Here is a 25,373-nt window from a genome sequence, read left to right as displayed (position 1 = left end):
AAAAAAAAATATATAGTTGTGCAATACTGAGCTCAAAATGAGGAGTTGATCAGAACAACAAACCTGCCTTACTGTAAACCTGCTGTGCGTGGCTGGATGGTTACACATGAGGTGGAAGGGTACATCACTAAGCCAAAATCCAGTCATGATGAGGGCTGAGCATGTTTTTCTGAAGTTCTTATGCTGTGGGACTAGAATTAAATCCAGGGCAAGTAAATGTTGAAGAAAGTTGTTTTTTTCAGAGATGGCTGTCATTGGGACTGTCTGCTTAGTATTCTTCCATCTAAAACGTTCTTTCTTTTGCAGCTAACTTTCTCTTGTTCCAGAAATCGTTCGCTCCATTGAATTCTTTGGTCTTTATTCATAAGTTTGCTATTAACTAGTCATGCAGTGATTTGAAGTTAAACTGATAACACCAGCTTCCTATGACTACAGCAGCAATGGGGAAACTGGCAAAAATCAGAATGGGGTTTAAGACGATGCTTAGTTATGCTGCTGTTTTTAAACAAACCAGAAGTGGGTTTCTTGCTGGTGGGACTTAGGTTTTAGCACAGAACAAAACATGGAGTTCTCAGGTAGGAGGGTCTGTGCTAATGAAAGGAATGTCAGTTGAGTGCTTTGCTAAATGGCATGAGTGAAACCAACTCTTATTTTTATGCTTTCAGCTGTAACGTTGCAAGTAAACCACTAACCATTTGGATTTTTGGCAGATATCGTTTGCAGTAGAGGCTTTCTTCTGGAAAGGTAGTGTTAACTTCAAGGTCTCATTCTGTTGTATTTCAGGAAGCAAAATATTTCTTCTGCTGGAAACAATGATCAAACAGTTAACTTGCTGGTATTTTCGTTGTGAATCATCTAGTGTCTTCCACTGATGCATCAAGAGGATCACCCTCAGCGATTTATCCTCCAATGCATATCCTATTTGCTTTTCTTTTATAAATGAGGAATGATGTCCTGCTAAAAGTGGTATTCTATAACAAAACTTACCACACTGAACCTTGCATGAAACTGTAATACATACGAGTCTTTGTCAGGGTGCATATGCATGTAGTGAAATGTAGTATTTTTCTCTTTCATTTGACCTACAGAATGCCATTCTTACCCTGCAGCAGCTTCGCGTGCTCTTGATTTGTTCTGTGGCTGCCACCCGTGAGGGTGGGTGGTGCGATGGACAAACCAGCACTTGGAAGGCTTTCCCAGTCTGATTCAACCTCCCTCCTATTTAAAAACATTCCTTACAGGTTTGTGAAGTTGTTCTTGATGAAGTGCATTCTGCATAGTGTATTTGATGGGGTTGCTGCCAGCTCTTCACTCAGCTGATGCTGGGCTGCAGCACAGAGCTCCAGCCCATGTTGGGAGCTGTGGAGGTGCTGCTCTGTTCCCCCCACTTGCCTGGGTGCAGCACCCAGTGCCAGCAGCAGGGAGAGGTCCTGGTTGCCCTCCTTCCAGCAGGAAGAGCACTGCTCTGATGTAGGTGGAGGGAAAGTGGGTGGCTCTCCTTGGCTGGTTAGGAAACGCTGCTTTTATGTAATTCTTTGTCACACTCCAGTGATGTGTGAAAAATAAAGTATGGGTGTGGGCATATCTTTCCATTAAGAGAATGTGGGAGCTCAGTGACTGGCATAGCTGCTGTGTGTTTCTGTACTGAGCGAATGGAAGCCAAACCTGAGAACGAGCTCCTGTGTTGTGCTGGCTTAACAAAGCACTAAGAAACCAGTGCTCACACAACTAAAGTCAGTGTTCCCCAACAGAAACAGAAAACTCTGGGGTTATGCAGTATTGAAAATAGTGCACAACGCTGATCCTTGATGCTCAATGGCACTTGCAGTTCTGTGGGCTGCAGTATCACCTATTGATCTGTTGTCCTCTGGTGTGGTTTTTGTCCTTAAAAGCTTTTGTTGCCACTGAACTGCAGCACTGTCTTAACAAGTTCTAAATCTGGAATTGAGGTTTCCATCTATGTGAAAAACATAGTTTCCAGAAAGCAGACGATCCTCTTTAGCCTAGCAGAGGTTGAGGAAGTCATTCTAAATACTGAGTTACTCTAATACCTTGCCGGATTTTGGGACATATAAGTATCACTTGAAGATATGTGTTCTACAAAACAGAAATAACCAACTGTGTGTTGTGATGGGAAATGTAGGTTGTAAGACTTAAAGCCGCTGGTGGGAGTAACCTGAGTAAGGCAAGAGAGTCGTGAGGATGCTGTTGCAGTTGCAGAAAGTCTTGGTTCAACGCTGGAACAAAAATGGCTCTGACGTCTTCATTAGGTTGCTCTGTGTGCACTGCTGGGCCTATCATGTTTCTCACTTCTTGCTTTTCATCATTTGAAAGCAATCAATTCTATTACAGTGTAAGCTCGTAACCTTTTTTAATACTTGATTTTATCCAGGCGAATAAAACTCAAGATTGTTGATGTTGTCTAGACTGGTAATTCAAAATCTAATTGAAATACTCAAAAATGATTTTCCATTCCTCTAATACAATCAATACAAACCATAAATCCTCTTTAACAAGCTTAATTTGAAAACTTTACACACTGTTTGGAACAAAAGATATTACTATTTTTCCATCAGCATCGTGCCAGCAGGCCATGACAGACCTGGGAAAAGTAGTCTGCTCACGTGTGGAGTAGGACTGGTCTCAGTTTCTTTGGTTCCTCATGATGGTTGGCATTGTTGCTGCTCAGCTAGGCTTTCGTGCAGCTTAATAAAGTGTTTTAGCTGTGTGCCTTCATTCTGTGTAATCTGGAACTCCGGGATCATCTGGCTTCTCACCATTGTGTGTTTGTGAACTAGAGTGACTATTTTAGCTTAGCAGAAGGAAGTCCCTCCTTGCAGTAGTTCTTAGTTCTTTGGGTGGTAATTGGAGAAGTGGGATTTTCTCTGTTGAAATACTGCGATTAATACAAATTCAGAAAAGCAAAACACATTTCTTGAATCATGCTGAAGAAGGATTTAATAATGCCTTCATTTGGAAGTTTGTGTTACAGCATAATGCAAATAGTAGAGGCAGGTAGTAACTGAGGGTGCAGTCATTTACAGCTTCCAGCTTGGTTAGTATCAGCGTGCCTGGTCAGCTCTCCTTGTAGAGGATTTCAGAGCTTACTTCAGTCATCTTGTAGAATTCTGTGTTGAGTCTCGTTATCTTTGCTGTTGTCACACAAATTAGGAGCTTGGAAACGCTTTGACAAAGTGACCACATAAAGGATAGTGTGTTGACATCAATGGCAGGTGATTTTTTTTTTCTTATGCAAGAGATACAGAAGCTTCTCAGTTGTGTGCAAGTGTGCAGAATGAAATGTTCTTGTGGTGCAGCTTATGTTGAACTGGGCCTTGGATGGCAGGGCGGAGATCCCTCAGTAAAGGTCCTGTTGTAATAAAGAACTGTGAGCACTGACACTCCCTGGTCACACGGTTTATATCTATGCTAAAATTCTCTGTGGGTGTAGATGCTGGCTCTGGCCCTGTCTAGTTACTGGGAACTGAGTACTTGCTTGTCTTCCCCGCCCTCCCCTTCGACGATTTAGCCTTTATTTCTGCTGAGGTTATTTGTTTGTTTTTCAGATGAGACCCTTTTTGCTCTTCCTGCTACATCTGCGCCTCTGATGCACTCCTCTGCAGGCAAGTTCTTTCTGCTCACCTTTGTCTGAATACATCCTGCATTTCTGATCTCATTAACTCTTTCTGATTACTCTTCATTTACTAAAAGTCAGCGTGGGTCCAAGAATAGCTTCTCTCGTTTTCAGTTTTGAATTTTCAATTGATCCATTCAAGATTTTAATGGCCATTCATTCCTTTATGCATTAAACTGTTTTATAAACACACTACAGCCATCTGTGAATTCTTGGACCCTGGATGTGAGAGAGAAGTTGGTACTGTTAACAGGTTAATACTTTAAAGCACAGCTCTTTTACACATTTAGCAGAAAGATTTAATGTGTAGTGACTTTCTGCAGTACTTGATGTGAAATCTGTACATACATGTTAGTGGTTTCTGTTACTCTGTCCACCAAATTCATGTTATTTAAAAAAAAAAAAAAAAAAAAAGGGGGACAAAAAAAAAGAATTCTTACAGGCATGCATGCTTGTGCATACATTAATGTGCAAGCATACACACATACCCTCTTTCTGTTTCATCTTTTTTTTTTTCTCCCCCCACCTTGGGAATGTTGCCTGCTGTACTTGGATGCTCTGTACTTGTCTGGCATCTTCAGCTTTACTGTGATCTTTGCAATGCAAAAAGTTGCTGCTTCTCTAACTTCCCATACTTCTCTGCTAGAAGAGAGAAAATAGAGTAGCATTTTTTACCTGATACTTTGTTTTGTTGGCTAGTAGTATTTAGGATAGAACTCAGAAGTGCCTCTTCATAACTAACACCATGTGAAAACCTGTCATGAAAATTTGCATTGACTTTAAGAACACCTGCGTTTTCTAACTTTCCTTTCTGTCCCCACGGTCACAGAAAAAGTTGTGGACTTGCAGGAGCAGCCAGGTAGCACTAAGTCACTTGGTCAAGAGGATTTTACTGCAGTCCCGCTTGATCCTGCTGCTTCTCTTCTCTCCTTCTCTCCTCTCTCAGCTGATCCCTTTAAAGAGCACACAGCCTTTGATTCATTCTCAGATGGATTACCTGCAAGAGGCATTTACAAAGAAAGTGCCAGTGAGGTTTGTAAAGAAACAATGGAAAATGTAAGAAATCCATTCCTTACGGAGGAAAATAAGAGAGACATTTCCGAGATGAAATACTCAGAAATGGAACCCTCACTTCCTAAAGCAGAAGCAGCCATTTTATTTCAAGCTGAAGAAGAAATGCAGCTAGAGGGCCCTAAAGAATTATGTGATCTGGAGAAAATGCCTGCACAGCCTCTGAGCATGTCTCCAGAAACTCGTGAAGATTTGTTTGAGAAAAATGAGGAAGGCATCTTTTCTAGCAAAGACAAAGGCAGAGATGGTGATCGTGATGACAAAAAGGCATTGAAAGAAGATGCTATTCGAAGGGAAGAGTATGTGGACTTCAAAGCGTATGAGCCTGTATGGGAAGTAAAAGGTGCTGCTCATGGACTGAGCAGCTTGAAAGAGGATGTTGGAAGTAAAGTAGACGGCAAACTGGAAGCCAGTTTAGATGAGAAATATGGTGTAGATAAGCTGACAGTGCTGAAGGATTATGAAAGAGACAGTGAAGGCAGTGCTGAAGATCTGTCTTTCCCGAGCACCCCAGAAGCTGTAAAAGAGCCTTCACAGAATTACATCACCTGTACTAAATCTGAATCCTCTGTAACTCCTGATGGTAGCAAAGTCAAATCTATTTGCCCGATGGAGGAAGACACTTCAGAAAATAGAACTGATGACGAGAAAAAAATTGCAGAAATGAAAGCTCAGAGCACAGAACAAGGTGATTTTAGCTCTCAAGCAGTTGGCAAGCAGGAGGGCCTGGAAGCTGATGATGCTAAAACAGATAGCGTATCAACACCGCTATCTGACACTGCAGCAAGTATGCCTGAAGGTCTCACTCCTGATCTAGTACAAGAAGCATATGAAAGTGAAATGCACGATGCGGCATGTACGAAACTTGCTTATGAGACAAAGATTGATTTAGTTCAAACCTCCGAGTCAGTGCAAGAGACTCTGAAACCTGTGACGCAGCTCTGCCCCTCATTTGAAGGTTCAGAAGCTGCTCCATCACCAGTATTGCCTGATATTGTCATGGAAGCCCCACTGAGCAGTGGGACAGCTGGTGCAGAAGCATCTACTGTGCAGCTTGAAACTTCTCAATTAGGAACATTTGTTACCACTGCTAGTTACGAGAATGTAAAAGAAGAGGCTGAGAAACCTCCATTGTACCAAGAGGCAGTGAATATGCCTTTGACACAGGCCCAAGGAGCAAAAGAGGAGCTGACACTTAGAAAACCTGATCATGAGAGTAGCACCAGTCCTGAAGATCTAGAGACTCCATATATATCTATTGCATGTGACTTAATTAAGGAAACGAAGGTCTCTGAATCGGCTCCGTCCTTAACAGATTATTCCACAACTCCAGTAGCAGAACTTGTTTCTCAGGATGTGCCTGAACACAAGGAACTTGTTGAAAAACTGTCTCCGCAGTTTGGAAAATCTGACTTGTTTAATCTCCAGGTGATACCTGACTTCCCTGGGAAAGAAAGTGAAGATCAGACTCTCATCTTAAGTAGTAAATCAGTTGAGAATATTAAAACTGATGAGGAACAGGAACGACTGGTAGATTCCTTGGCTGCTACTGGTAAGCCCTATTTGGAGTCTTTCCAAGCTGAACTAGACTCTTCCAAAATTGTTACCACTCAGCCATCTGAGCCCACACCTACAAAAATAGCCAAGGCAGAGAAGATTCCACTTCACATGGAAGAGCTGAACGCTCTGGCTTATTCAACTGATGCATCTATTGCTACAGAACCAAAACCAGGAGATGGCAAAGGTCTCTCGCCTATTGATTCTTCTCCTGTCTCAGTAGAAGATGACTTTGTGATGCTTGATCCTAAAAGTGGTCCTGAGTTTGTGGCAGAAGTCACCGACAGAGAAACAGTGCGCAAAAATGAAAGCGAAGAGATCAGTAATGAGATCAGAGATGAGAAGAGGCGGTTGCCTTGCCCAGAGCTGCCCTGCGATCTGTCTGTAAAGAATGTAGAAGTGAAAACTGAAGAAGATGCTCTTGCCTTGAAAAAGTCCTTGCAGGCTATGGACAGAGAAGTGCCTGAAGTATCCATGGTGTCCTTACCAGCCACAGATACCTCACCTTTACCTACTGAAAAAGAAATAGTCAGTGTAGGAAAGCCAGAAGCTTTTGAGAAGGAAGCTGAGAGAGGAGCTGCTTCTGCTAAAGAAAAGGAAAAACCTACTGCAGTCTTTTCAGCAAAGCTGAATATATCTTCAGGTAATCTGTGTACACTGTCTTGCAGATCACTAATCTCCATAACCTTTAGCTACACTTAAGCATGCCATGACTTACTCTTTTTTTAAGTTACTTTCTGTAAACTTTCCTGTTTAAGCAGAGGATAACAAAATAATGTTAGAGCCTGCACTTCTATCTTTTTCACATTCTGACTGCTTCAGTACTTTTTTTTATCGTGTTTATCAGGAGTGGACTCACTGTCTTCAGTTGTCTTCAGTTGTCTTCAGTTCTCCTGCTGGTGATCTGTCGGTGCACAAATAAGTTGCTACTCACTGTAAGCTCTTCTGTGACTGTCTACAAGCTGAGCATTAGAGGCCTTCCAGACTTGCTTGTACACAGTAGTAAGCCAGGGGTGGTGTCTCAGTCTACTCCACATGCACAAGAGGCGTTTTTACTTTTTCATGCAGAATTCACAGCAGTTAAACAGCAGGCTTTGAAGCTTTTCTTCTGTGGTACATGCAGCTTATGCCTGGAAAAGAACATGCACAGCTCCGTTCACCTGATTTATGGCTTGTAGTAGATCCCTGCCAGAAATAAATAGTGCACAAAGGAGCTAATTGCTCAGTTTAGTAGGGAAGTGACCATTAAGAACTTGAGTATCCTGCAACCATTAAGATCAGTTTACACACAGCACAGATAATTTCCAAATGGAACTTGCATTTCAGTGTTGTTTTATTTTTTCTTCAGATAGTAATGGGCTATTTTAAGAAGAAGAGAGTTAAAGAAATTCATTGTAAACTGTACGCATAATGGAGTTCCAGCTTCCTGTAGACTGGAGAAGTACTTTGCTTTTTGGTGTTGTGGTACTCTGCTGCTGAACAGAGTTGTACTTCTGTGATGTGCTGAAGATTCTAACAAGACAAAAATCAATTGTTAAAATCAGTTGTCAGCTTTTACTGCCAAACTACTTCCAATTAGCAGGCAGAGTAGTGAAACAAAGAACTAACAGGTAGTTGCCTTTCACTCTGAGAAAGGACAGATAATTCATCACAGGGCCAAGCAGTGGATTTGTGCTGTGTGTGTTCTTCTGAGCCTTGCTTTTTTTGTGCTGTCCTCAAATACTTACTCAGTGGTGCTGCTTGTTGTGAGCCAACTGAAATGCAAACATACCTCTGTGTACCTGAAAATGTACCTTCTGACAGCTCCAGGAGGCTGCAGGGAGACAAAAGAAATGACAAAAGACAAAAAGACAAAAGACAAAAGAAATTAAGTTATTAAATATACTCCATGACTCCAATAAAGCAAACAGAGCTTTGAGCAACCTCACTGGCAGATCTGGGTTTAATGCTGTATGGTGGATATGCAGGTAGCCTGGTGTGTTTTATGAGGGTGACAGACCACAGGGACCTCGTACTTCACGGTGGCACAGATGTGGAAAACAAACAAAAATAAGTTCTGAATTGGTTGGGGTTTAACTATGGAGAAACCCGTCCTCATGTAAGTAGTTCCATCTTAGAGCAGTTTCAACAGACTGCTTCTTTTTACCTTGCAACACCAGCAGCTGCTGCTGTTGAACACTTGCACGTCATCTTCAGAGATGTTGCCAGCTGTGCCTTTTTTCCCATCCCTTTCTCAGTATATGCTGTACTTGGCTTCCTGTCCCTTTCTCGGTATGTGCTGTGCTTGGCTTCCTAGCAGATAGCCCTGCTACTTTGCTCTCATGCCAACTGGACTTTAAAACCCATTTCTGACCTCATAAAACTACTGTGTACGAAGGTTGACTTCAGCATGGGCTTTGTTGTGATGCTGCACCATGGCACAGCAGGCATGGCTCCAGCCTCAGGGTGTGGGCAAGCAGCAGTGACTGTTGGAGTTGCTTTAAGGCCTACTTATAAAAGAGGATTTGATGCCATCTAGTGCTCGTAAATGAGCACTAACTCAAGTGCAACATGGCTTCCAAAGAATGGTATCCAAGGTTTTGGGAAATCTTGATTTAACGTTCCTGGAAGATAACTAGGTTACATATCTTGCTCCTTTTGTTGTACATGCTTGCTTCGCTTACAGTACGCTCTTTACTTGTGGATAGAGATCATTAGTTCTCACAAATAGGGCAGAAAGCCATCTTGCCATAAGCTTATTTTAGCAGATGGAGGTTTTTGTGGTGCCAGCTTACAAAGTCAAAGTACGTTATGGGGTCCCCCAAACTGATGATTCTCATCATGATGTCGAGTTGTATGCTATGCTGTAATCACACAGACAGTTGAAATTGCTCCAGATATTCATGCTGAACAGTGCAGGAAGCTTAAAAATGGTTTTGAGTTTTGCAGGAAGCCTGTTTGATGGTGCTTCTGAAGATCGCTCTGTTGACATTTGTTTCTGAATGCGCTGGGGTTGAATTTCAGCCTCACAGGCTAACGCATCTCTCATTTTCATGTAAGCTGCAGAGCGCTCAGTACTTGAATTACAGAAACACAGAGATGTGCGTGATAGCTTATTTCCCAAATTTTCCTGAGGGGGCAGATGCAAAGGTGAATTCATAGCGGGTAGCGTCCTTTGAGAGGGCGGCTGAGCCCTATTCATGTTGGAGCTTTTTCTTAGTGCCAACGGTCTTAGAAGCAGAAGTAAAGCACTTCCTGTCGTTCTGTAACAGCAAACAAGGATGTGGTGGTTATATGAAGTATAAAACGCATCCCCTTGGTTCATTCCTGATTCTTTCCATATTGAAAAAACGGTTGGTTAAGTAGAGCTGCACAGCCAGCGAGAAGTGCTTTGGTTTTGTTGTGTTTCACTGAGGGGAAAAAGAGCCTGGAATGATGCTGGGCAGTTTCCTTAAGGAGCGTTGTATTTATAAAATACCATTTAATTCAACATGGAATCTTGATTTAATTACATTTGATTTTTATTCTCAAATTGCATGTCTGCTCAGGTCTTCTTTTATGCTAGTAAGTAATAAATGGAGACTTATATTGCAGTGTTGGGAGTATCTGAAGGAGTAGGAGGCATTAAAGGAGTCACTTGGAGCAAAATGTACCTGAGGGAAAGATCTGTTGTGTTCCGTTGGAGCTCTGCTGTAGAGAGGCTTTGGGCGAAGGTCAGACCGCAAACAGCAAATGAGGCCTGTTGGGCGTGTAAGAATTGTGGAGAGAATGGAGTGCTTGTGGTTATCAGCTGTGGCAGAAGCACTGATAGGCAGCTGACGCTGGGTTAGACCAGAGCTGGTTCTCATCTAGAGCTCCTCCTCAAGGCAGAAGAGCTCCAGCCAGCTGCTAGTGGAAAGTCAGCAGGTAAAGCCTGCTCCCTGCAGGCGTGCAGCCCCTCAGAAGAGCGGTGCCTTCAGCAAAGGATAGCTGGGAACTTGGCTGCATCGCTTTTGGTTGTCTGGGTCACTTGATGGTATCACTGTGCACTTAGCCCTTTGGAAGCTTTATCTTAATGCTGGTACAGAAACATCTGTGTTTCCGTAATGACACGATAAAGCTCACACAGAAGTTTGTTGGCACACCACCAGCACTTGATTTTCACGTAGAATAGCATGATGTGGGTGAGTCTTGCCTGAAAGAAGAGGGATACAGGTTTCATTTGGGATCATTTGCGTGGGGTGGTAGGAAGGGAGACCGAACATGCAAAGGGTGAAGAAAAGAATCCTGAGGATGGAGAAATTCCTGCTGATGGAGTTGTTGCTGTTGGGAGATGGGCTGGTAACCCATCTCAACCCATCTCCCAACTGCCTTCAGTTGTGTATCTATAGCAGTATGGGAAGTTAATGGGAAGGACTTGCTAAAGGCATACAGTTTGTTATTAATTTGTTGGCAATGCAATCATCCAAAGGGTGAGAAGTACAGAGTTTGTTGGCTTCCATTTGTTCAGAATTGCAGGTCAGGGGCAGATGGAGATTTTCAGACGTGTTTGGTACTTCCATGCAGTGCAGCTCAGTGAGTTTCCTTGCACTCCAGCATTTGAGCATACCCTTCGCCTTTCCACCCCACGGTACGCGTTTTGATTTGTGTGACAAAACCAAATGGAGTCTGTGTCTTTACATAAATTAACGTGTCGGGGTTTTAAGAAGTTTTAGGGCACTGGTGGAAGCACTTTGTTGGTTTTTTTTTGTTGTTTTTTTTTTTTGTTTTTTTTTGCCAGTCCCAGGTAGGAAAGAGACTCTCATTAAGGAGACTAATATTAAAGAGCAGTCACATATTTTTCAGCAAGAGCGGAAAATTGATTGGCATGGTGCTCACAGCTCTTGCAGGCTTTGAGTTTCTAGTTTGGTCTTAAGCCTGCCCAATATTTTCTGTAAGTTGCTTCTTAAAGGTTATCTGTATAAACTTCTGGCTTGTCCTTGTTTTGTTGAAGTGAAGAGGGAACTGTCAGATTTTTAGCTGGTGCTGCAGGGTGGTGATGAAAAATACAGAGGGAGGTGCTGGCTGCAGGAAAGGGGTAGTGTGCAAGATTACCATTCTCAATCTCTGCTCCTTTAAAATGAATAAACACGGCCCAGCAGCACGTAAGGATGCTGTGTGCCATCAGAAAAGTGTCTTAGCCCTTGTTTGAGAAGCAGTCTGCTGCAGGCTGCCGGGTGAGCCGCTGCTCTGAGCCCCCTCCCAGCAAATGGCTGCGGCGGCAGTGCAGCCGTGTGTCGGCGCAGCAGCAGGCTGCCTCCAGCCGGCACTGCGTCAGCTCCACGCCCCGCGCCGTCAGCTGACCGCCTCCTGCAGCACCAGTGCAGCAGCGGCTGCAGACGCGGCCAGGGAAGCCCATGTTTGCCATCCCAGGCTGTAGGTTTCTCCTCTTGCAGCTGTCCTGTTGGTATGCATAATTGATAACCGCAGCTGGAGGGTAGACTGCGTGTGGAGAGATGGACAGTCAGCCGAGCGGTTGGAAGGATAAGGGTATTTGCTCTTTCAACTTTTTTCTCTATTTTTTTTTTTTCCTTAAGCTAAAGATGCTGTGGGTTGCTTTTAGTGAATGGTATTTTTAGCATGCGTTTGATTGTGGGGTGTGTGTGGAGATGTAAGATACGTTAGCATTGCTTGCAGACCGGTAAAGGCTGCAGATTAGAAGAGATGAATGCAAGCGGTGCAGAAAGAATAAATAATTTATGTTGGTGAAGCAGCTTGTGTGGCACTGCAGAGCTCTGCCAGCCCCACTGAGCCTGCTAAGAAGAGCTCCTGTGGGTATGCGGTGCACAAATAGCACCATATCCAGATGTACTTCATGTTCCTTTAAAATTTGTGGATGATTGATAATTTAAAAATATTAACCATTAACTCAAGAGAATGTCATGTCTGCAGTTCATGTGGTTCAGTCGTTTTATGAGGAGACATTGCATGCAGGCTGCAGCAGGCTGCCTGCTTCTCCCTTTGTTGTGGTGTGTTTGGGGTCTTCCCTTAATTGTGCTTGCTCGGAGTTGCCCGTATTTCTGTGGGATTCTAGGTAAACCTGTGCCTGGTTTCCAGAATGCAGAGGTGTTGTGCTGGGTGGTAAATAAGCAGCTAGCCTTAAATTAGTGTGCTGCTGACCTTTGTTCCTGCGGCTGCCAATGGGAGATCCCTGTTGTCAATCTCTGGGGATCATTATTAGTGCTCACTGTGTAAGAGTTTAAGCCTTACCAGATACGTAATCTCCAAAATTTATTAGCAGGACAACCTTTGGAAAAAAATGTCATAATCTCTGGATACTGAATTTGTGAAAGGTCCTTGCAGTGCTTGGTACTGCTGAACTTTGCCTCTTTTTTTTTTTTTTTTTTTTTGCAGCCATCATTTCAGAGTTGTTTTTCTTCAGTGGAACAGAGTTTGCCAGCTGTGTGGGATCCACACAATGCTCTGTCAGAATCCACGTAGCAAAAAAAAATGCCATGGGGGTAAAAGTTGGCCCTGCAGAGTACTCTCTGAAGTTCTAAGCTTTTGTTGAAGGCAAGTGGATAGCAGAAAAAAATAACCTGCAGCGCTTAGTCACCTGTACTTAATGTGTCATTACTTTATGTGGTCTGTATCTGTAGGTCAGGCCTGAAATTCTCAGGGTTAAAAAAATGAAAGGGTGTGTGTGGAAGTGAACAGGTTGGTTAGTTACCTTTGGTGCTCGGAGCCCCTGCTTCAGGCTGCCTTTTGCAACCCAATGAGCAGCATTGGCTGCAGTCTGTCCCTCACTGCCCCTGAGAGCAGACATTTCCCAACCCTGAATTTGAGGCCTCGAGAATAATGGAGTCATTCTTGGATTGAGATTAATGAGTTTCCACTCAGGAGCTTGCCTTTCTCACCCAGGAGAGTACTGAGGGCTGTCAGAGCTGCAGGCGCTGAGCAGTGCGGGGTCATGCAGGCAGGGCACCTGGGGCTGCATGCTTCAATGCAAGTGGGCCTGGTTAGCAAGGAGTGGAGGTAGTATCAGATGGACCAGGCAAACCTGAGCCTGTCCTACATGTAGATCTTGTGCTGTGTACTGTGCCAGGTGGTTCAATTTCCTCTTTCCCAGGCCTTTATTCTTACAGAAGGCTTCCCTTCAGGTGGAGGAAGCTGTTCTCATGCCTTTTTTTCCAAGGAAGTCCCTGCTGCCTTGAGATTTAATTAGGGTATAATTTATGATTTATAAGAAAATGGAAGGTGAAGCAAGAAGTTTTTTGGGGAAGCAGAACAGTCTGGTTCCCCTCCTTTTGTGGCTGCGCTCTGCCAGTCATGCCCCTGAAGGCCATCCTTGAGTGCTCTCTGTTAGAGTTTGTTCACGAGGAGATGTGGCAGTCTTCTTTCATGTTTTCTTAGTGTGTAAGGCTTCAGCAGCATGAAAAAAAATGGCTAAAGTTCAAGGATCGATGACACGATTCGTTTTGCCCCTTAATAAGCACAGAAGCAAATATTGCAACATGCTTGTTTCTGAGCTTAAACATAAACTGAAGAAAAATGGAACAATCAAATCTAAAATCGCAGGGGGATCAAAAGTTGGACTTTTCCCCTGAGGTGCTATTTCCTGCTGGAAATAATCTTACGTTTTGCTTTGGCACATGTGGCACGTTCTTCTGGAACAGCCTTAGGAGTTGAGAAAGCAGTGTAGTGAAAGTGGTAAAGCCCTGTACCTGCGGTTATTGATCTCTGAGATAAGCAGGGTGAAACCAGATTACCCAGGGGATGGCATGACTTTTATTTTTAGCACTTTTAAGGCCAGGCCCACGTGGTGTAATCAGTAGTGAGGCATCTAAGATGGGTGATTTGTGTTTTAATTATTTCAATGAAATGTCGAGTTGATGGCTGAATAACGGTAAGATGAGTGCCATAGCTATACTACCAGGCTACCCCAGGATTTATTTTCATGTCTTTATTAATGTGCTGAAAATATCTCCAAGTTCTGGCTTAGGTGTGAGAAGTGGTAGAATAGGCCTTGATATCTGAGAATTTCCTAATGAGCAAACAGGACTTTGGAACGGTTTCCTAAGTTCATGCACTGTGAGTAATTGCACACACACGTACATGATGAGCTAGAAATAAAAGAAAAGATACTGCATTGGCACATTAAGAATTGTTACCTAGTGTTTGCATTTTTGGAATAACTTGGAAGCGTTGGACTTCATTTTAGTTCTAGCTTATGCTTTGTGGAGTCAGTGTTGGTTTTTCATTGCTAGGATTGTGGGCAGGTGTGCCAGGTGTGAAACCTGTGGGCTCCAGATTGGCTCTGAGACCTTGGCGGCGTCCAGCTAGGCAAGTGTGTCCATCCTCCTGCGTGCACTGCTCCTTTGTGCTGCCTTGCCCCTGGACAGGGAGGGCTCTGTTGGTCCTTGCTGGCTCCCCATGCCTGGTACCCCGTGCAGTCAAGCTACAGACTTGCTGTTTTTCCAGCCTGAGGTTGTTTTGTTTCAGTGAATTTCAGCAAGGCAGTCAAGAACCCAGCTGGCTCCTGGCACATCTGAGTGGGGTAAAACCACTCTGCAACTGCTCCTGCATACAGCGTCAGCCACGATTTAAAACAAACACACGAAACACACGGTGGGACATTGTCATTCTGATGTAAGTAGTCATCAAAATGTGAAAGCCCAAGCCTGCTAATGGTGCCTGTGCTGGGATGTCTTTGCCTATGTGCTGGACCACCACGTTTCTCAGATTTCTCTATAGTACGACTAGATTTGTGCTTAGATGCAGTGGGGCAGATCAGTCTGTAGGCAGTGTTTGGCAGGACCGTAAGGTCAGGGCATTCTGTGCTTTGGCTGCCTGGGTAGCACATTGCTTGCTTTGACTGAATGCTGCTGGGAGGACTTACAGGAGGCATAATTGCTTTCTACAGTGACCTGAAGGGAGGTGTTGTAGTGAGGAGGGTCAGCATCTTTTGCAGGATGAGAGGGGATGGCCTCAAGTTGCACCAGGGGAGGTTCAGGCTGGCTGTTAGGAACAATTCCTTCTCCCAAAGAAGAAGGTGAGACAGTGGCACAGCTGTCCAGGGAGCGGTGGGGTCACCTGGAGGTGTCCCAGAGCCGTGGGGATGTGGCACTGAGGGATGTGGCAGTGGGAATGGTGGGGTGGGTTGATGGCTGGACTGGATGATCTTGGAGCTCATTTCCAACCTTAATGATTCTAAACCAGCTTCCACCTGACTGTCTCGTAGCTCCATCCCCAGCAACTGCATCCTACCTGGCCACCAGCCATGGTGACACAAAGTGAAGGCTGCTTTCCTTTGGGCTTACATCTTTCCATGTAGGCCCTCCAAATGAATTGCCCACCTGCAGAGCTGCCTACAGAGGCAGGTGCTGTGGGGCGCAGACAGGCTCTGTGCTGGCTCCTTGCTGTGTGGCTTTGCTTTGGGGTCGGATTAAGTTGGATGAGAGCTGAGCGAGCTTGGGAAGGGGAGCTGCAGCTTCGGGTCTGGGCTGTCAGATGCTCTCTACAGAAGATCTGTGGAAACCGTGAAGATCACTGTCACGAGTAATTAAGAAGTTTAATTAGCTTGACCGGAAAGTGCCCCTCTAAAAAGAAATTGGCAATTTACCTATTTGTGGTCTTAATGGCCGTGATGGCAGTTTTCTTCTACACCATAGAGACCTTTAAAAGCTCGATCTCTGTAATTCTGTTAAATTTCTGTGTCAGTACCACGCTGTTCTTAATCTGATCCAGAAAAGGTTTCTAGTTGTGCTGTTACTGTTGTTTGAGGAACAGAAGGAATTTCTGTTTATGTTTCAGAGCGCAGAAAGGCTCTGTGTCATGGCCGCTGCGCGCACAGCCTCTGTAAATCACACCCGCCTTGCTTTCTCTTCGCTCCCCTGTCACACAAAGGGTCTTTCTTTGGGCTGAGCCCCTTTGTGTGTCCATTTGCACGTGCCCGGCACCGAGCAGCGCTGATGGCATTCGGGCTCTCCCACAGCTGCGTCCCGCGGCCGTCGCGCCGGGGCGGCCATTGGCTGCGGGCTGAGGCAGGCATTGCGTCGCTGCGCTGCCCCAGCGCTGCCCCAGCAGGAAGTGAAAGGCGCTGGGAGTAGCTGCACAAGGCTGGTGCATGCAGGCACGCTCAAGATGGATGCCAAAATGGGTTAGTCCCTTCTCTTTTGCTTTTACTGAGTGTCTGTGAATTAAACTGTCGTAGATCTCGAGGCTTTTAATTTCTCTGTCTGAAAAGGAGAGGATTACTTGGTTTGGTTGTTTGGTTTTTTTAAAAAGAAAAAGAGGATTATCGGGTTAAATATATTGAACCGCTGTTTTTTGTCATCAGAAACTGCATTAAATTGCTCGGTTTTAAGTTAAATGTCAGCGAAAGAAAGAAGAGCCTTCAGAAAAATGCGGTGATAAACCTTGTGCCGCGTAACGGCGCTTTGCTTTAAAGGCAAAATGTAATTGGATGAGTTCTGCATGTAAGGCACGGATGCTGGTGGTACTATTTTTAGATATGCCAAGTGACAGTTCGTGCTTACCAAATGTAGACAGCTGCTCTTGCTGTGAAATAGGCCCGGAATACTTGCTCTAAAAGCAGAAGATTATAGTTCATGTTGTATGAAGGAAAGCTTACAGCAGATCCTCAAGGAAAGGTGCTGAGCGGCAGCGCTGTTCTGGGGCACTTGTTTGGCTGCTGTGGGCTTTGCTGTGAATGCCGTGTGCTCGAGTTCATCCCCGAGGGCTGCTGGTAGCAGTGCTTTAACCTTCCCTTTCACTTCAGAAGCAAATGTGAATAGCTGGTTCTGATCAATTGGAAAAGAGAAATCAGCGTTTGCTCCCTGATTAAAAGTTACAGGTCGCTGTTTCAGATGCCTTATAACGTGGGATTTTCCCTTTGAAGAATTTACTATGAAACAAGATAGCCGTGTTATGAAGCCGAGGTCGGTGGGGTGCTTCTCCAAAAGGAGCAGAGGCAGCGAGGGAAAATTCTTGTGCAGCTGAAGCATGGTGTGGGAGGGCCCGGCTCGGGGGCTCTCACTGTGGAGAGCAGGAGCCTTGGGGTGGGCTGCTGAGGGTGCTTGGCATCTGTGCTGTGCTTCGGTTTCAGCATGTGTTCCTCCTGTTTTGGAGCCTGCCCTGCAGGTGGCTTGCTGCCTTCTCATTTTTAGAGCCAGGTTCAGGTATGAGGTGCTATTGCCTGCGGTACGTGGTTTCCTGTGGAGCAGCAAGAACCCCCTGTCAGTGTGGATGTTTAACGTTGCATTGCAGAGGAGGGGCTGTCTCACTGCAGAGCAGATGCTGGCTGCAAGAGGAGCAGTAGGGCTGTGCTGAATGTCACATGAGAGTCATCCATGTGGTAGTGTATGGATGCTCCAGTTGCAGGGCGTAAAAATAAAAGTGGTTTCAGTGTCTGAAGCAAAAAGTAAGGTTTTTCAAAGATTTCTGTGTGATTGAGGAACAAGAGGCCCACTGCCCTTTTTGGAAATCTCCCCCAGGTGCAGCTCAGTGTGAGTAGAGCCCTCTGTTTGCAGTGCATGTAGGTGAAGCTCACCCCTTCTGCTGCCACCTTCTGCCTGCCAGCTTGTTAATAAGGCATGCAGAGACACCGGGGGACCCTTCTGTAATTGGAGACAAAACCAAAGAAACCAGATATGATGTTGGTTAATGTAGGGTTTATAGCTCATACAAGAGGAATTCAGCCATGCCTTAATTTCTGTTTGTTTGACGTGTGCAAGTAGTAAAGAAAAGGCGTGCTTATCTTTGGCCCAGCGCGTTGCTTGTTTGCCAGGGAAGCGAGCAGTGCAGCTCTGTAACATGAGGAGGAATAACAGCTCAGCAGTGCGCAGTGAGAGGCTGCAGTTCCACGAGGACTTGGAACTCGCGCTGTTCCGAGGCAGGAGCGTCACCTCCTTGGTCGGCTGCTCTATCTCTCACCCCACATGTTGGTGGAGCCGCACAGAGAACGCCGTCCGGCACCTGATCTGGCTGGGTGCTCGGGCTGTGTGTTGGTCGTGCTCAATGTGGGCTGCATGCAGATTGCTGGGCTGGCTCTGTACGGCTGTGCTGAGGAATGTAATGGCACCGAGCGGTGGAGGGCTCAGATGGTTTCTTTCAGCAGCAGTTGTGACTTGTTACACATTTAAGGTGTTCGTGTAACTGTAACGTGACTCTGTAGAGCTCAAAGGAATTCCTACGCTTATGGGAATTAAATATTTGCATAAAATGCTTTGCGTTATGGAAATAATGGGTTCTTTTATGTTTCTGACCCGAGTTCTCAATTTTCCGGTGCCTGCTGCTAGGTTTCCCTACAGAAATAATTAGGACAGGATGTCAGCTTCTGAAACATGTGAAATTGCTCCAGTGGCATTTTCACGTTGTACCTTCAGAAGGATCGTGCAGACGTTGCCCTACGGAGGCCACGAAGTTACTTAATGCTGGTGCATTACCATCCTTCCATCCAGGACAAAATAGCAGCTGTACTATTATTGAATTACTTCTTTTACAGGCATTTAGAGCAAGGTTTCCCTGCTGAATTGTAATATGCAATGTTACAGCTAACATTCTGTACTGTCTGGGTCAGGGTTACTACAGCCATGTCTGATCGAAGTAATAATTTGTCCACGATTTGAGTTCTGCACTTATTAACTCTCACGTTACCTCTCTTACCAAGCAGTTTTGATGCAGAGGAGAAATTTATTCTTGTGAAAACCTCATCAGCTGTGGAAATGACAACCACGAAGGCCAAATGTTTTTGTGCACCTCACCATGTGATATAGAACTAGACTAGGCTGGGCCGTGTGCTTGGCACAGTTGTGTGCTCAGCAATGGAGGATGATGTTTGTCAGATTTCACTAGTATTTTGGGAAAAAAGCAACCAAAAACCTTCCCGGCAAGCACCAAAACAGCCCACCATCCCAAACCAAAAAGAACTGTAGTGGGCACACTAAGCCATTTCCTAAAACTTACACAAGGGTATAGTTTACAGGCATGCTGAAAATGCCATCGTGTTGTGTTCTTAGCTGAGTGTCATGGGAAAAAATGTAAACCTGGTGTACAAATGAAATATTTTATGTTATAACCCAGCAGATTTAGCCTGAATTGAATTTTGTGTTGTCACCCATAGTCGACTTCATATGCTCCCACAGGAATGACTTTAGTCAAAAGGGAAGAAAACAAACCGTTATGCCTTTGCCTCTTTTGGACTTGCAGAAGTAGAGATCTGTTGATGTCTTTGTCCTTCATCCCAACGGGAAATCTGCAAGTGGTCTTCAAGAGATCCCCCAAGATGATAGGAAATAAAGCACAAAGTGCTGTGGTTCTGGTGCACAGCACAGTACCATAGCTGAAGAGATTAATTCTGACATCGCTGAAGGGCAGGATTGTTCTTAAAATTCAGCAATTACATTTGAGCTAATCCTAACATCAATAATCCCAATAATCTGAAGCCCGATGCAAAGTCAGGGCTACAGTAACCTATTTCTAGTTGTCATTTCAGCTCTTGTTTGACAGTGAGATCACGAGTTCTGTTCTTGGTGACTCTCAGCAGTCAAATGAATCGTGTTCTGTTTTCATGTGCGTGCAAAAAGTATCTTGTTCTAATTTCTCACCTTTTTACATTTTTAGTTGTTGACCTCCTTTACTGGCGAGACATTAAGAAGACAGGAGTGGTGTTTGGTGCCAGCTTGTTCCTGCTGCTCTCATTAACAGTGTTCAGCATCGTGAGCGTGACAGCTTACATTGCCTTGGCCCTGCTTTCTGTGACCATCAGCTTTAGGATATACAAGGGAGTTATCCAGGCAATCCAAAAGTCCGACGAAGGCCACCCATTTAGGTGAGGTTTTTCTTTTAATTAAGGAAAAACGTGGTGTTTTTGGGAGCAGTGCTTCTGGTGCTGGTAGAGGTGGTGAATGACACGTGCATGAATATGTTGTGTAAGAAAATAAATGGGAATGCTAGAGTGTATTCATTTGCATTATAAAAAAAAAGCCAATGAAACCAAAATGACAGACAATGCCCCAATCTATTGGCTAAGCATTTTAGTGTGATACAGCCTTCAGAATGTGAACCAGTGAGAGATGATGTACAAAATTTAAAGATTATTTCAGCACTTCCAATGCAATTTATTTAAAGAAAGTCAGAATAGATGCAGCAGGGGGGATTTTGACCTTACTGGGACATCAGGAGACTCCTAGCACATAGCACATAGCAGCAGAGCTGTGTTCTCATACGCAAATCTGCCTTGTGATCAGAGAATCCAGGTTCATTGCAGCCTACCCAGGTAAGAAATTCAGAAGATTGGACTCTGAAGAACGCTAAGGATAGAGCAGTTAAATGATAGGATTTATTTTTTTCTTTAGCCTCTTGCTTTTAAGTGATGAAAGCAGCCCTTGTGGTGTGCACTTCCCTGCAGGGTAGGAATGCAGTATCCTTGGCATTTATGCTCTTTTCTGTGTAGACTGCAGTCTGTTACTGCAGAGCTGCATCTTAGAAGAAATAAAACCACTGATGTGTAAGAGTAATTACTGAGAGTGCTTGTTTCTGGTTTCCATGCCAACCCCATCCCACACTGCTCTTGCTTCTCTCCTTTTGTAATGAGCAAAGTGGTTCAATCTCAGCTTCCCTTGCACCTTTCAGAAAATCCTGCTTGCCTCCTCTTTGCAGCCCCCTTAACAACTTTGTGGGCTTTCCAGTTACTCTATTTCTCTTCCTCTCATCTACAGTAAGCATAGTCAAAAGCTTTCCCAAATTCATTTCTCCCTGACCACATGCAGTTGTTAATTTTGACAGTAGGAGCCAATGCACACAGGAGACTCCACTATGTGTAGCTAGGGGTTTAAAATAGTTATTTAATTAAAGAAAACAACACCTCACCTTACAGCAGAATCCCTCCCCCGAAAATTAATTAGTTAGCAGCAGTAGATGTAAAGTGATGTCCTGTCACAGAAGGTGCTGCATTGCTCCTCTCTCTAAGGTGGAAATCAAATATATTGTTCTTCATGTGCCACAGTCCCAACTAATGCAGGCAAAAGTCGGGGTGCAGTGGGAATGGACCTTTAATGGGGTGTAAATACACACACTTGAAAAGAATTGCTGTCAGTAATTGCTAGAAAGTGGTTTTCTTTTTTCTGTATCTTTTTTTTTTTTTAATGAACTGTGAAAAATTTGCCAGTTTTCCCATGCCTTGGTGTATTTGTCACAGTGTTTCAAAAGCATCTTCCAGCAGAGTGGATACGTTGCTTTCATAGGACTTTCTCTGAGAAATGAAGGAATCTCAAGTCCCGTAAGATATGAGGTTGCCTTAAGGATTCCCTTTTTCCTAATGTAGCAGCAAAACCAGAGAACGATCCCCCTGTCCCCTGCCAGCCTCTCCATCTGTGTCTCCTGTTTTAAATACCCGCTGGCCTTCTGACTGTGACAGATGCCAGTATATGGGTCAGAGATGCTGGACGTGTCTGGCTACTCGCTGGCCCCGTGTGCAGGTCAGTGTGCCTTCTGCACGGTCTGGGCCAGGCTGTGTGCATGTCTATGTTAAGTACAGGAGCACAACACAGCTTGTTTTTCGCTCTTCCCTTCCTAAGATAGCTTAGGTTGGTTCTGTTCTGTCCTCCTTGCATTCTGCGTGTTGTGAGGTTTGTCTCTTGGTGACACTGTGCTGTATGTTGGTACTGCTTAGTGCAGCTCTCGCAGTAAAGTTTCACAAGCTGTTCTTTCTTTCAGGGCTTACTTGGAGTCTGATGTAGCTGTGTCTGAAGAGCTGATTCAGAAATACAGCAATGTTGTGCTTGGTCACATCAACGGCACAGTCAAGGAGCTGAGACGCCTCTTCCTCGTTGATGACTTGGTTGATTCTCTGAAGGTGAGTTTACTCCAGCTGTAGGTACACCAGCACTGTGCAGATAGATTCCTTGCTGACCCAGAGTAGCAAAGCCCACTTGTCCTGATGCAGTTGTTAGTTCACATTTCTGTTTGGCTCCACTTGGAAGTACTAAGTGATTCAGCTGCCTATAAAGCACCACATGTGGCCACAGGGTTGCATTGTGGCAGTACAATAAAACTGAGTGGAAAACTGAAACTGGCTTTGGTTGCATGCAGTTCAGCTGTACCTGGTGCTTAAGAGTGGAAATCTTTTAAGAAAACAAGGTGCTTCTCTCCTGTGTGTGCAGTTAGAATGCACCATTACCTCTCTTTAAAAACAAAACCTCAGTTTAGGGCTGGACTGACAGAGTGTGGTTATGTTGTTTTGTTTGTTTGTTTCTGTATTGCAGTTAATCTACAACCCCTAGCCTTGAATAGCAAGAGCTTTGTATCCATTCTTTTGCTGCAAGAATGGGGACTGAATGACGCCTTTGTTTTTCTAGGAAGGTGGATGCTTGATTCAGTCACTAGATTTTTGTGTACATCATTGTTTTGTTTAGTAATACAAATTACTGACAGTTTCTGTAAGCAGCTGCCTGAAGCCTGCCAGACAGCGTAACAGGTATGTCACATACCACAAGTGGTGCTGGATGGACAGTACTGGAAGTCAGTGGAGCAAAACTGACAGTGAAAAAAACAGAGAAAAATGGCTGCAAATCCAGTTTTGTTCTGTGAGAATTATATTCTCTCCTTTCAAGCCTAGTGCCTGGCTTTGTCTTCCAAACTGTTGTTTCCTTTATTGAATGCAGCTTGCTGTCCATTTGTTTTTCAGTTTGTTAAATCTTCTGAAGCAAAGTTGCATTTATCCTCCAGTAAATCTCTCCCTCGCTTAGTGAGCCCTCTGAGCTGTTGTGGGGCTGAGGGAAGGGATTTCCAGTGAAACTTGGAATAAGAGAGGAAGGCTGTGAAAGTCTTTGTTATACTTGTGGAATAGAAACCAGAGACAAACCTCAGGATCTTACCAGTGGTTGTGGATCCTGTTTCTCATTATGCCTCAACACAGTCAAGAGCTGGTATTGCAAATGCTGTAGTTAGTGCTGTGCAGATCTCCCATAGGAAGAGCCTTTTCCCTCTGGAAAAAAGATTGTAAGGCCCCAGGTCATCTGGGATCTGCTGCTTGTGAGAAGACCGAGGTTCTCAGGAGGGAGAGGGGAGGTGAAGCCTTAGCCCAGAGCTTTGTGTCATCATCTTCCTGCTCCTGCAGGGCTGTGCAGTGAAAGTACTCGTGTGATGGGGCTGTGCCTTCACGTACAGTGGATACTGCTGCCTTTTGTGGCAGCAGGGCTCAGGTGGGCCTGGCTGTGCCTTGCTGGTGTTTCCACTTGGCTGCATGGAGTGGCTGATGTCTGTACGAGGCTCTCGCCTTTCGTTCAGTGGCCGAGTCCTTGGGGATCGTCTCTGCAGTGCTGTGGCCTTCACCAAGAGGAAGGTTCTGACGTGACTGGAATTGCATGTTGATAACTTGGTGTCTGAGGGAGGAAAGGAACACGCTCTTTGTCTATTGTGCTTCCTAATGGCATTGAGTCTGTGTTCAGAAAAAGATTATTTTGTTTAAGGCCTATTTGGATGTGATGAAACAACAGGGTACGTGGCAGAATACATTGTAGTCACAAGGTTGTCCCTATGTTTTAAAGAATTAAGGCCCCTGCGGTGTGTTCCTTCCTCTGAGTGAGGAGAATTTCCACGCCATTTGTTTGGAGATCGCAGTCCCTCGCAGTAAGGACTGGGAAATGGTGAATGGCCAACAGCTGCTTTGGTCAGCACTGCGTGAAGGGCTACCAGAATAGAATGGACTCCAGTTGGGATGTCTTCAGGGCCCTCTAATCACCTTTAAAATAGTGTGGTATGTGGGGAATAGGTGTTTATTCAGCTGAAGTAATTCATGTCCCCTCTCTTCTGGCATTTAAGGCACTTCATGTGGGTTAATTAGTCTAATTTATGGCAGTTGGGAGCAGCCCTCTGTGAAAGCAGTAAATGCCAACGCTGCTCTCAGCTGCTGGTTTGAAGAGTTTGTGCTCGAGGAGAACACAGAGATCCTGATTATGTAAAGAGTGGCTCTGGTTTTATATTAAAAAAAAAAAAAAAAAATCCAACACAATTCTTGGCTTGCGTAGTTTAAACATCTTCACTATAGGAAACAGCAGGATTGTGTATAATTGAAGAGCTCTGTTGTAGAAAATGTCTGCAGGTCAGCTTATTGTGCATAATAGTTCTGGCTGTAAAATCTGTCTCGTTAAGAAGTTTTTCTGTTTTTATTAAACAATTATTCAGTGGTGGAAGTCTTAAAATGGATTAAGTGTTTATGCTGCTCAAAGAGATGCTCCTCAGGAGGGTCTCCAGAAGAGCCCTTGCCAAAGGCCCAGGAGAAGCTGCACTTTGGCCCCAGTGCACCATGATCTGCCATGCACTGAGTTGCACAAGCAGCAGCTGCTCCTCGGGGACGTTGGGACACACAGCTCCCAGTTTGTCATTGCTCAACTGTGCTTTGAGAAATAGAGCTCCGTGCTGTGTTGGAACACTTCACAGTAAAGAAGCTGAAGGATAGGCATTTCTGGATCTGCCGTTAAATTGCCTTGTGCTTTGAGTACTGGAGCTACTAGTCATTGGAATGAGGTGGCAGAAACTCCATTCAGTCCATCAGATACACTGCTTGTTTTTGCTGGCTTGCATGTCATTGTCACATGCAGGCAGTGAGCTTGGGCCCCATGCCTTCCTTCTGTCCTGTCCTGAGCTTGTGGGAAGAACAGCATTATCTTGATAGGTCAGTCCTGCTACCTGCTGCTTGCATGAGCCTGGTTTTCTGGCATGGTCATAGTCCTCAGCACTGTTACTAATGCTCCCCTGCCTGTCCCTGCAGCAACTCAGGAGCTCGGGTGGCTGTTGGAGCTCTTTGCTGCTTTTGCTTGAAGCCTGAGGATTTACGGTGCTGAGTGCGCGCTGTGAGTCATGGAAATGATCCCAGGCCCGGGGCTCTTTGCTGCAGGGTCAGTTCCTGGCTTTCCTCCTGCTGTGCAAAGGGGGACGTGCTGCACAGACAGACCCATGCTGGAAGCAGACTGTTGGCTTTGTTAAAGCACCGTGTGCAGAGGCTGCTGGCCACTTCCCACCACTGCGCTGCAGAGCAGAACAGAGGTCTGAATGAATCAAGAGGGAGTTTGGAGAAATCTGCTTTGTTTTTCTTGATAATCTCACCAAAGCACAAGTCATTGCTTAGAGATACACACTGCTAACTGCCCTTGCTCTGACACCCAAGTCCTGG

The 25,373-nt window shown here is 44.8% G+C and overlaps 1 protein-coding gene across 4 annotated transcripts in view; it reads left to right on the top strand.

Annotated features, from left to right (window-relative positions):
* The window catches only part of RTN4 (reticulon 4), a 38,100-nt gene that overhangs the window by 8,549 nt on the left and 4,178 nt on the right, over positions 1-25,373 (top strand). For 2 of the 4 annotated variants that reach the window (XM_042811484.1, XM_042811476.1), the window contains 2 exons: positions 19,823-20,030; positions 21,917-22,055. In XM_042811484.1, the coding sequence (XP_042667418.1) occupies positions 19,823-20,030; positions 21,917-22,055 (347 nt within the window). Of the gene's footprint in view, positions 1-3,566; positions 3,624-4,463; positions 6,906-11,568; positions 11,750-19,822; positions 20,031-21,916; positions 22,056-25,373 lie in introns of those variants that run through there. The other 2 variants (XM_042811493.1, XM_042811490.1) reach the window with 2 other exon arrangements.

This window comes from Centrocercus urophasianus, unplaced genomic scaffold, assembly GCF_019232065.1.
Source record: "Centrocercus urophasianus isolate 14NV4802_14NV808 unplaced genomic scaffold, USGS_Curo_1.0 seq_10, whole genome shotgun sequence".
Lineage (NCBI taxonomy): Eukaryota > Metazoa > Chordata > Aves > Galliformes > Phasianidae > Centrocercus > Centrocercus urophasianus.
The sequence above is the reverse complement of the archived record's forward strand: the minus strand, read 5'-3'. Positions and strand labels throughout refer to the sequence as shown.